Source organism: Azolla caroliniana, unplaced genomic scaffold (genome assembly GCF_043228905.1).
Source record: "Azolla caroliniana isolate FFs.n. ecotype wild unplaced genomic scaffold, voAzoCaro1.0.p SCAF_4, whole genome shotgun sequence".
NCBI classification, from domain to species: Eukaryota; Viridiplantae; Streptophyta; class Polypodiopsida; order Salviniales; family Salviniaceae; genus Azolla; species Azolla caroliniana.
In genome coordinates, this window is record NW_028230439.1 from 762,011 (window position 1) to 773,415 (window position 11,405).

Consider the following 11,405-nt stretch of genomic DNA (forward strand, 5'->3'; position numbering starts at 1 on the left):
GGGGGTTAGCTAAATTAAGTTGCACTTTACGATTGGTTTGAACAGCAGCTATCAAGCACATACAAGATTTTCAAAGGGCCAAGATCGTGTTGGTTAAAGCTCAGTAGATGGTGCTGATGCTGATGATTTGTACATAAGGACGGTAGCAATAATGATTATAACAATTCTGTTTTACAGATGTTGATCATTAAAAGTCTGTAAATATTATATTGCCATCGTTAATCAATCGAACGTAACCTGAAATCTTTTGACAAGAAATCTTAAGTGAACTTACCTAACATGATTGATTGTGGGGCTATCTAATTTTTTGTGATTTCTATCATTGATTGATTTGTTTATTTTGCATCTTCGGTTGCTTGTTCTGAGGCTCCCTGCAGGCGAGCCTCATTATGAGGGTTACCCCTGTTATAAATAAGTACATCAAAAGCCAATGAAATAAAGCCCAGTGCATCTATTCGAATAATTTTAAATGGGGAAGTTAGGGGATGGAAAGAGCCTATATCAGCACTGATTATGGCCACATCTCAACACTTGGATATTTAAAAGCCTGATGTAATTGTATGGACGATGTTGCTGCCTTGGTTGAGCTACTCAAAGCTTGTGCCAAGAAGAAGGACCTCTGTCATGGGTCCAGGCTACATGCCCACATTCTCAATAGAGGATTGCATCACAACAACCCATATGTGTCCAGCAGTTTGATTAACATGTATGCCAAATGCGGTGCCCTCACAAAAGCTCAGCAAGTGCTTGAATGTCTTCCCACTCGAGATGTCTTCTCTTGGTCTGCGATGATCACGGGGTATGCCCAGCACGGTCGTGATCTTGATGCATTGAATTGCTTCTCTAGGATGCAAAGAGAAGGCATCTCTCCAAACAGAGTTACTTTCATGTCCATCTTGAAGGCTTGTGGCAGCGTAGGGGCTATTGACAAGGGCAAACAAATTCATGATGAGATCGTCAAATGCGGCTTGCTTGACAAAAGCATCATGCTTGGCACTGCTTTGGTGGATATGTATGCCAAATGTGGCTTGCTCACAAAGGCACAGCATGTGCTTCAAGATCTTCCTGTCAGGAACACTTTCGTTTGGTCGGCATTACTTACAGGTTATACTCAAGAGGGACGAGGTCATGAGGCACTGATCTGTTTTGACGAGATGCAAAAGGAGGGTCATTCCCCCGATTGGGTCACATTCACTTCTGTTGTGAAAGCTTGTGGTAGCATAGGAGCCATTGATAAGGGCAAACACATTCATGATGAGATTGTCAGAAGAGGTTTGTTGACGAAAAATACTGTGCTTGGCAATGCTTTGGTGGATATGTATGCCAAATGTGGTGTGATTGCAAAGGCACAACAAGTGCTTGAAGACCTTCCTATCCGGAATGTCATCTCCTGGTCTACACTTATTGCAGGGTACACCCAAGTGGGGCAAGCTGAAAAAGCACTTGATTGTTTAGACAGGATGCAGAGGGAGGGCCTCTCTCCAAATAATGTTACCTTTATTTGCATTCTAAAGGCCTGTGGTGGCATAGGATCTATTGAGAAGGGAGAACAAATTCACAATCAGATTGTCAGCATGGGTTTGCTGGATAAGAATATTATGCTCGGAAATGCCTTGATAAATATGTATGCCAAATGTGGTGCTCTAGAAAAAGCTGAGGAAGTTCTTGAGAAACTTCCAGTTCGAGATGTAGTCTCTTGGAATGCACTAATTGCAGGATATGTGCAACAGAAACAAGGCCAGAAAGCACTCAATTGTTTTTTGTGGATGCAAAGGGAGGGCCTCTCACCAACAGAGATCACATTCGTTTGCATCTTGAAGACCTGTGGTAGCCTTGAGGCTGTTGATAAAGGACAGCAAGTTCACAATGATGTTATTAATAGGGGTATGTTAGAGAAGAATGCCGTACTTGGTAATGCTTTGGTGGATATGTATGTGAAATGTGGTTTTCTTGAAAAAGCCCAAGGAGTGCTTGATAACCTCCAAGTTCGGAATGTGGTGACTTGGAATGCACTAATTGTCGGGTATGCCCAACATGAGCAAGGTGAACAAGCATTAAACTGTTTTGCGGAGATGCAAAGGGAAGGCCTCATTCCCGATGAAATCACCTTCACCAGCATCTTGAAGTCTTGTGGCAGCCTAGGAGCCATTGACAAGGGGAAACTAATTCATGATGAGATTTTGCGTAGGGGCTTGATTAAGGAAAATATTGTGCTTAGCACTGCTTTGGTGGATATGTATGCAAAATGTGGTCTGTTTGAACAAGCACAACAAATGCTTGAAGACCTTCATGTTCAAGACATGGTCTCTTGGAGTGCATTACTTGCAGGGTATGCCCAAGAGGGGCAAGGCCACGAAGCACTAAACTGTTTTGTGCAGATGCAAAAGGAGGGATTTGCTCCAAATGAGGTCACCTTTTCTAGCATCTTGAAGGCATGTGGAAGCATTGGAGCCATTGATAAAGGCAAACAAATTCACAATGACATCATTAATCAGGGATTATTGGACAAGAACACCCTGCTTAGTGTTTCCTTGGTGGATATGTACGTGAAATGTGGTGCGATTGCAATGGCGAGGGATGTGCTTGACAAGCTTCCTGTGCGTGATACAATATCTTGGTCGGCACTTATAGCTGGATATGCTCAAAAGGGGAATTTTAGTGAAGCGCTTAATTGTTTTGAACAAATGGAGCAAGAGGGTCTCTCTCCGAATGAAATAACCTTTCTCTGTGTGCTAACTGCATGTCTTCACTCCGGGAAATTAAATGAGGCACAAATGTATTATGAGAATATAGTTACAAAATATGGAATGACACCAACATTAGAGCACCATACCTGCATGGTGGTAGTATTTGGATTATCAGGACATTTTGACAAGGTAATTTCTGTGATTAAGACAGTACCATCTACTGATGTTCCATCAGCTTGGCTTACATTATTGTCTTTCTGTAGAAAATGGGGAAATGTAGAACTGGCCAGATTAGCTTTTGATCAGATAATACAAATGGATAGTAAAACTTCAGCAGCTTATGTCCTTATGGCAAATGTTTTCGCAGATATAGGCATACAAGAGGATGCAGAAAAGGTGCGAGCTATGGGGAATGAACTCTCTCTTCTTTGTGAGGAACCATTTAAGTTGATGCAGGAAGAAGGATGAACCATTATCCTGAATGTGTGAAACACATGTCTCAAATGTTGGAAGGCATCATGCGAAATTGACCATTGCATGTGATCTCATTAAGTACATCATTGTGAGTAATATTTGAGTCTACAAGAAATAGATGAATGCCATTGCAGTTGAACATTTTTGAAGATGAAAGATACAGTTGGTACTACATGACTGAACTTCTGGAAGCTTTTTTATTCACAAAAATGAGATACAAAATGCTACTATCAAATTCACATCCCCAATCTTGAGAGATAATTGTTGCAGTTGCCAACAATTAATTACAAAACACTGAATGCAGTCCTAATATGGAAAATTGAACAACGAATAGTTGTTTCTTGCTTTTGCCATTCAAACATAAGAAATGGTTTAGGAAAGCAGAGGGATAGAGTTTTGAAACAGAGGGAACAATGCCCTGTTTTTGAGATATCACTGAAAGTCCATCTTTTCAGGTAAATCTTTCTGTGGAAAAAAATAATCTACTTAATGCCTGAATGTGCCTGCCTGCCTACAAGTTTCCATATGGTCATGGAATGGAAATGGCCAAAATTTCTCAAATTCACTTGCATAACATCTCAGCTCGGTTTTACTAAGGGATTCTTCAGTCACTAATACATTACAGAATATGTTCTGGATGCAACCAAAATGGCTCAGAATCCATTTCTTAAATGGTGAATGCATCTTAAAGATCAAGATATTGGAAGTGATTGATCCAATGAAAATTAAGCGAGACACAAGATCATGACGTGGGTTAGTGGGATGTGGGTCCAACGTCCTCTTGTTTTCTGTGGACGATCATGTCCTCCCTTGATTCCAACTTTATTACCCATCATTCAGATATTCTAAGGGCAGTGTTTACACATGGCTCAGAGATTTCTGCAGGCATCTCTAACGTGTGGACAAGCATTTTGCGGACAGATATTCCTGCAGATTTCTCTTCGGTCTGGTGGGGTTTTTAATGAGATGGAGTCATATCAGATTTATGGTTGTTCATGGTGACAAATTTTGACTTCACTTTTCACATCATGTGGATGCCACAGGAAGAAGATGTTTCTGTGGACTCATGTTTGGATGGTTGATCTGGATGTTACTGATCAAAACATTTTAATGGCATGCTACTGTGGATTTGGGAGGGTAGACTACTTTTTGCCATTTGGAATAGGATTCATGACAGTGGGTATGGCCATCTGATCCACATCAAGGTGCTCTTGTTTCTTACTTTGCCTGGATTGTAATACGCTTTGGTTACATGCTGAAACTACAGCATTAGTTACATGCTGGAATTTTTTCAAGTTTTCTTAAGTCATTTTTGGTCGTATATTTAGTGTCTAACCTGAGTGTACTCTCTGATTGCAAAAGCAGGACTGCCCGTGTGTACGTACTTGGACATGACCTCGTTTGTGGTTGATGTGATAAACATGCACCAAATTGTCAGGTTCACTGCTTGTGAGTTTCCGTGCATGCCACATGGTCAGCCTTTTACTATGCCATGCTGAGTTTTACACCAGTTATCTCCCTTGGAAACAGTACTTTGGTTTCTGTTCAAGCTGGGGATCCATTTACTCTATGAGGACATTTCTCGGATCCCATTTTTATACTGAGGTTTCTGGGATTTTAGGGATAACACTGGGATACAATCATCTGGACATTGGATGTTTCACATGATGTACACTTGAAATGATGCAGAGGATCAACTATATGGTTTAGGGCTTTAACAATCTGCCTCTTCTTCTTTCACCCATTGGAAAGTTATGACAATATTTATACGAAAGCCAATTTTTGTGACCTTAATAATTCTGGAACTTCTGGAAACTTCAAGAGGATTCAGACATCTCTCATGTCCGTGACACTGTTGATCCATATGCCCATGATGACGAATGGGAAATATCTCCTTTGCAAATTATTTCAATTTAACGAGCAATTTAAAGTCATGTGGCTTCCCTCATATACACTTGTGACTTAACTTTTAGAAACAAATATTGTTTTTACAAACACATGGCTAGCCGTTTTCAAGGGAAGAATACCCTCAAGCTTCAAGCAATTATATCGCTCAGTGGATACTGACTGCAGCTTGCTTCTCAAATTTATATGACCAATTATACCCAAAGCAGCTCATGCATTAGGAGCAAGCAGAAAACCCTAGATTTGAACTTGTTGCCATTTGAGTTTCACAAACGGCTCTTGGAATGGGCCTTAGATTGGAATAAAATACATGAGCTTTCAAAGACTGAATATTGCTTAGATAAGCCTTCGATGCTCTAACATTAGGAATGAAATATTTAGGTTACAAACACACTTTTTCTCCATGGAATGATCAAATAATCAGGGTACATATGCGTGGATCCTGGGCATATAAACCTGTTGAAAACTGTTAACCTTATGATGAGTAAATGTTGCATGCACAGTAAATCACTTGACAATGTCCTGCATCATCCCCCCAGGTTCACTTATGTTTCACTGCTATGCATTTAAAGAAAGTAGCTAAAACAAGGAAGATATACCGGATGTATGGTACAGGTTCCCTCATGTTCACTGCTATGCATTTCAAGGCAGTAGCTAAAACAAGGAACACATAACGGATGTATGCTATTCACAATACATGACATGAACTCTCCATCGAAATTTGCAATATCATCTCATCAAAAGGAGAATTTCCCCTTTGCACATTTCAACATATATTCCTGTTGGGATGATACAAGTGAATACTTCTGCTTGCATTGGTTTTCACTCTTTCTTTCCAACTTTCTTCTGGTTTTGGTTTTCACTCTCATGGCTTCAATATTTTCTGCGTCTTCTTGCATACCAGCAGCTGCATAGATATTAGACATCAGCATATAAGCTGCAGCGAGATTATTATTGATCCGCATTGCCTCATCAAAAGCTAACCTCCCAAGCTTCACATTTGCCCATTTTCTACAAGCACCCAATAGTGCAAGCCAAAGTTTTGGATCATTAGACAATGGTATTGTCCTAATCAGTGACATTGCCTTGTCAAAGTTACCTGTGCATCCAAAACCAACGACCATGCAAGTTTGGTGCTCTAACTTTGGAGTGATCCCATATTGTGTGCTCATAATATCATAATATGATTGCACTTCATTTAACTTACCTGAATGAGTACATGCATTCAGTGCTGATAGGAAAGATATTGCATCTGGAGAGAAACCCTCACTTTGCATGCCTTCAAAGCAGTTAAGAGCTTCATGAACTTGCCCCTCCTGAGCATATCCTGTAATTAGTGCAGACCAAGAGACTATGTCTCTAACAGAAAGTTCCTTGAGTACTTGTTGAGCTTCTGTAAGCGCACCACATTTGGCATACATATCCACCAAAGTAGTGCCAAGTATAATATTCTTCTGTAAGAAGCCTCCATTGAAAATGACATCATGAATTTCTTTGCCTTTGTGGATAGCTCCAACACTACTGCACGCCTTAAGGATGCAAATGAAGGTAACCTCGTTTGGAGAGAGACCCTCCCTTTGCATCTGCTCAAAACAGGTGAGTGCATCTTGTCCTTGCTCATGTTGGGCATACCCAGCAATTAACGAGTTCCAGGAGACAACATCTCGAAGTGGAAGTTCTTCAAGTACTTGTCGTGCTACTGCAAGAACACCCCGTTTGGCATACATATCTACTAAGACGTTACCCAGCATTACGTTTTTCTCCAAAAATCCTCTATTCACAATTTCTTCATGAATTTGTTTTCCCATCCTAATAGTTCCTCCAGACGCACAAGCTTTCAAAACACACATTAAGGTGACCCAATCAGGATAAAATCCTTCCCTCTTCATCCGTTTGAAGCAATGTAATGCTTCATGGCCTTGTGCTTCTTGGACATATCCTGCAATCAATGCTGACCAAGATACCTTATCTCGAATATGCAGTTCTTCAAGTACTTCCTGAGCTTTTGCAAGGGCACCAGATTTGGCATACATGTCTATTAAAGCATTGCCAAGAATTACACTTTTCTCCAGTAAGCCCCTATTCACAATCTCATCATGAATATGTTTGCCCTTGTCAAGGTCTCTTGCCTTAGCAAAGAGTTTTACAATGCAAGTGAATGTCACCTCATTTGGACATATACCCTCACTTTGCATTTGTGCAAAGCAGCTCAGTGCTTCATGACCTTGCCCATCTTGGGTGTATCCTGAAATTAGAGCATTCCAAGTCACTACATTTCGGTTATGAAGTTGTTTGAGGACTTGGTCAGCTTTTTTAAATTCACCACATTTTGCATACATATCCACCAAAGTATTGCCAAGCACAATATTCCTGTCCAACAATCCCCTTTGGACAATCTCTTCATGAATTCGTATACCCTGATCAATAGCTTTGATGCTACCACAAGCTTTTAGAACCAAAATGAACGTGACATCATTTGGAGAGAAACCATCCCTTTGCATACGTAGAAAACAATTGAGAGCTTCATCACCTTGACCCTCTTGGACATATGCTGCAATTAGCGTAGACCAAGAGACCACATCCCGAACATGAAGATTCTCAAACACTTGACGTGATTGTGTAAGCATGCCGAATTTGGCATACATATCTACCAAAGCATTCCCAAGCACAACATTTTTCTTCAAAAATCCACTATTAACAATTTCATCGTGAAGTTTTTTGCCCTGATTGATGGCCTTCACGTTGCCACATGCCTTTAGCATGCAAGTAAAGGTGACCTCATCTGGAGAGAACCCATCTCTTTGCATATTTTTGAAAACATTCAGAGCTTCATAGCCATGTCCTTGTTTGGCATAGCCAGAAATGAGAGCATTCCAAGATACCAAATCTCGGGCAGGAAGCTCTTCAAGCACTTGCTGAGCTTTTACTAATAATCCACATTTGGCATACATATCCACCAAAGCATTGCCAAGCACAATATTTTTCTTCAACAAGCTCCTATCGATGATTTCCTCATGAATTTGTTTGCCCTTATCTATGGCACCAGTGGTGCCACATGCCTTCAAGATGCATACAAAGGTGACCTCATTTGGAGAGACGTCTTCCCTTCGCATTTGTTCAAAACAATTCAATGCTTCACGACCCCCCTCATGTTGGGTATATCGCATAATTAATGCATTCCAACACGCAACATTCCGAAAGGGAAGCTCTTGGAGCACTTTATGTGCTTTTCCAATGAAACCACATTTTGCATACATTTTCACCAATGCAGTGCCAAGCATGACATTTCTCTCTAACAAACCCATATGGATAACCTCATTGTGAATCTGTTTTCCCTTGTTCAAAGCTGCCATGTTACCACAAGACTTGAGGACACAAGAGAATGTGACTTCATTTGGAGAGATGCCTTCTCTTTGCATGTGTTCAAAACAGTTCAATGCTTCGTTGTCTTGACCTTCCTGGACATATCCTGCAATCAATGTGGACCAAGAGACCACATCTCGAACTGAAAGGTCTTGAAGCACTTGCTCAGCTTCCTTAATTGCACCGCATTTGGCATACATGTTGATCAAACTGCTGGCAACATAAGAGTTCTTTTGATGCAATCCCCTGTTCAGAATATGGGCGTGTAGCCTAGACCCTTTACAGAGATCCTTCTTCTTGGCACAAGTCTTGAGTAGCTCAACCAAGGCAACAGCATCCTGCTCACAACTTCCAATGCTAATCACATTGTTATGTCTTCCATTTCTTCTTTGCTCTTGTGTTGCCATGGTTCCTTGTGAATTGACACAAATTTCTATTGAAGTTGCTACTAGCTAGACACTTCACGGTGCTCGGGGTCTTGTTTTCAGGGTGTGTTACGAAGTAACGGCATTCCATCTTTCTAACAATAAGCTTCATACCCTCCGATGAAAAAAAGTAGGGCCTTCACACTATATTTGGTAGAAAAAGTTAGCCTCAATGACCGAAGCATATTGCTTCACATGGTTTGGGAGAATTCAACATTTGCAGATTCTTGAAGGTGGCAAATTGTTCCTAGTAAAATCGATTGGTATGTATTCTGGAATTGGTCCATGCACTTTAGAGTCGATGGTTGTACTTTGTACATACCGTGGTTTGGCACAACTTTGTATGATGAAAAAGGGAAGGGGCAATTAGTATTTGTGTTGTCTTGCAAAAGAGAGAACGGTACATTTAGTAGAAGGGGTATGCTTGTGTGGGTTGGGGCGAGGATTTCTCAAATGCTATTAGATGGATATTGCAATGCTAACCATAATATTACCTCCATATATTTTTTCAGGGAGCAATTATATATATGCATGCTGCTCAAGACATTTGTCGTAATGCACTACTCGTGCAACAAAGGGAAGTTTGTTTGTTTCATCTTTGTACTATTGCTAAACAAAGGGTAGCTTGGGCAATATCTTGTATTTCTTATGATTTTAGAATACTAGGGCGTATCTTTGGGGAAAAAAGGTAAAAAACAAAGGGTAGCTTGGATATAGTTTCTCATGCGCATGAAAGAAATTATTTGTCTTTTGTAACCTCAACAAGTATATGTGTTCAAACTAAAATAAATCAACGTCAAGATTTATAGAGGGGCAAACACGATAGATTGGTGTGTGATGTAATAGTTTATTAGGAAATCCCATTGAGAAATTCAACAACTTAAGTAGAGGTATAAACATTTATAACCTTGTATCAAGACTTATAAAAGGGCAAACACAATATGGAGATAGATGGTGCATGATGTAATAGTTGGGAAGTCCCTTTGACAAATCCACAACTAACGCTAAATTTGGTCATGATTAACCTTGAATAGCAAAAACGAAGAGAAATGGAACTATGAATTCCCCTTTAATTATTTTAGGAGCTTAAATGTTTATCAAAATACGATCCTTTTTTTCACCAACATTTCAAACTAAGTTGTCTAAACAATACCAATGAATAAAACCATCAATTCATTGATTAGATGAATCTTATTACAATTTCCAATAACTACAAAAAATGAAATAAGACTCTTTCTACATGTAATTCTGGTCCAACCAAGAACATCATCCTTCTGCCAAGTATGCATATTTCTATGTACATATCAATGTTAACAAGACAAACTAACTTTTACCGTTGAAGAGGAGTAAGCTATGGCTACTTGGTCATAGCCAACAAATATTGTTGAGTAAGCGCAACTACAACCACTCGACGGCCAAGTATCCCCGGATATGAGATAAAGTCTAATAATGTGCATGTACTCGTGCTAGGAATTAGGGACATTTAGGATTGGGAAAGAGAGGAGGAAACACTTGGGTTTCTTCCACTTATAAGTTTTGGGCAAAGACAATGACTATTAAAGTGGGCTATCATTATGTATGAAGTATAATAGACTCATCAACGCACGAGGCTTCTTAAGAGTCGTACCAATGACTCACTTGTGTATCTTCTCATTTACCCAAGCCCATAAAAGACAAGAATATTGTCAACATTATGATCAATTCCTAAATCCATCCTCTTCATATGGCAAAAAGTCTCAATATTTCTAGAAACAAAATCTACTAAATCAAAACCAAAACAAATTCATGACATGTTCTCTTATTTTTAACCATCAGCCCTAAAGTGTTTAGGTCGGCCATTTGCATTCAGGCGATCACATGAATGTTCATTTAGCTTGAAGAGAGAATCATGTGCTTGCGTAGGTTTCAAGAGCCTAATCTCTTTTCATCATTTATGGGATAGAGACATCATGTTCCTATGTTTGTAAGCTAACAACGCCTTTTGAATGAACTTGAGTGTTTGCTCCAACATCTAATTTCTCATAAGTATGGACTCATGTTTATAAGACAATCACATAGGGTAGCTCAAGATGTTATTATATTGTAAGAAACTCAGATCAACATTGTCAAACACACGTCTCTATAGCCTTCTTCCAAATCCTCCAACTCACCACGATCTTACCACATTGCTAGTCACACCCAAGTTTCTATGGACATATGCAGGCCCATAATTATGCAAATCGCAAGAGATTCAATCCAAAGGTCCACATTCTTACATTGGACATTATCAACAACTTGCTTCCATACGAGCTTCTTCGATTACACGACGATTGTGCTGGAACCTGTGTATAGTGAAGGGGGCAGGGGATTTTGGACGGATCGAAGTGTCCGGTCGCAGTGCGGTGGGACAACGGGAGGCTATCGGAATTGCGTGTAGATATGAAGGTGTTGGGCAGAGCCGATGTTTGGAGACAATGGTCCATAGCTGGGCTTGGGGTTGGGTTTGCTAGACAATACAGAGAGAGATTGATTAATGACTCATGACTCAGGGATTTGTGAATTAATTGTGTAG

The 11,405-nt window shown here is 40.1% G+C and overlaps 2 protein-coding genes across 3 annotated transcripts; one reads left to right on the forward strand and one right to left on the reverse strand.

Moving 5' to 3' along the window:
* The first annotated feature begins 24 nt into the window (after positions 1-24).
* Positions 25-5,073, forward strand: LOC147864650 (pentatricopeptide repeat-containing protein At4g13650-like). 2 transcript variants are annotated; one of them, XM_087318759.1, is made up of 2 exons: positions 25-4,366; positions 4,527-5,073. In XM_087318759.1, exon 1 carries the CDS (start codon positions 561-563, stop codon positions 3,153-3,155), a length of 2,595 nt encoding a protein of 864 aa, XP_087174885.1. In that variant the 5' UTR covers positions 25-560; the 3' UTR covers positions 3,156-4,366; positions 4,527-5,073. The 2 variants fall into 2 exon arrangements, with proteins under 2 accessions (XP_087174885.1, XP_087174887.1); XM_087318761.1 differs by lacking the exon at positions 4,527-5,073 and having other exon boundaries at positions 25-2,876; positions 3,055-3,157.
* A 533-nt stretch (positions 5,074-5,606) lies between these two features.
* On the reverse strand, positions 5,607-8,938 carry LOC147864651 (pentatricopeptide repeat-containing protein At2g03380, mitochondrial-like). Its single transcript, XM_087318758.1, has one exon. The coding sequence runs from the start codon at positions 8,834-8,836 to the stop codon at positions 5,804-5,806; it is 3,033 nt and encodes a 1,010-aa protein (XP_087174884.1). The 5' UTR covers positions 8,837-8,938; the 3' UTR covers positions 5,607-5,803.
* Positions 8,939-11,405: the final 2,467 nt, after the last annotated feature.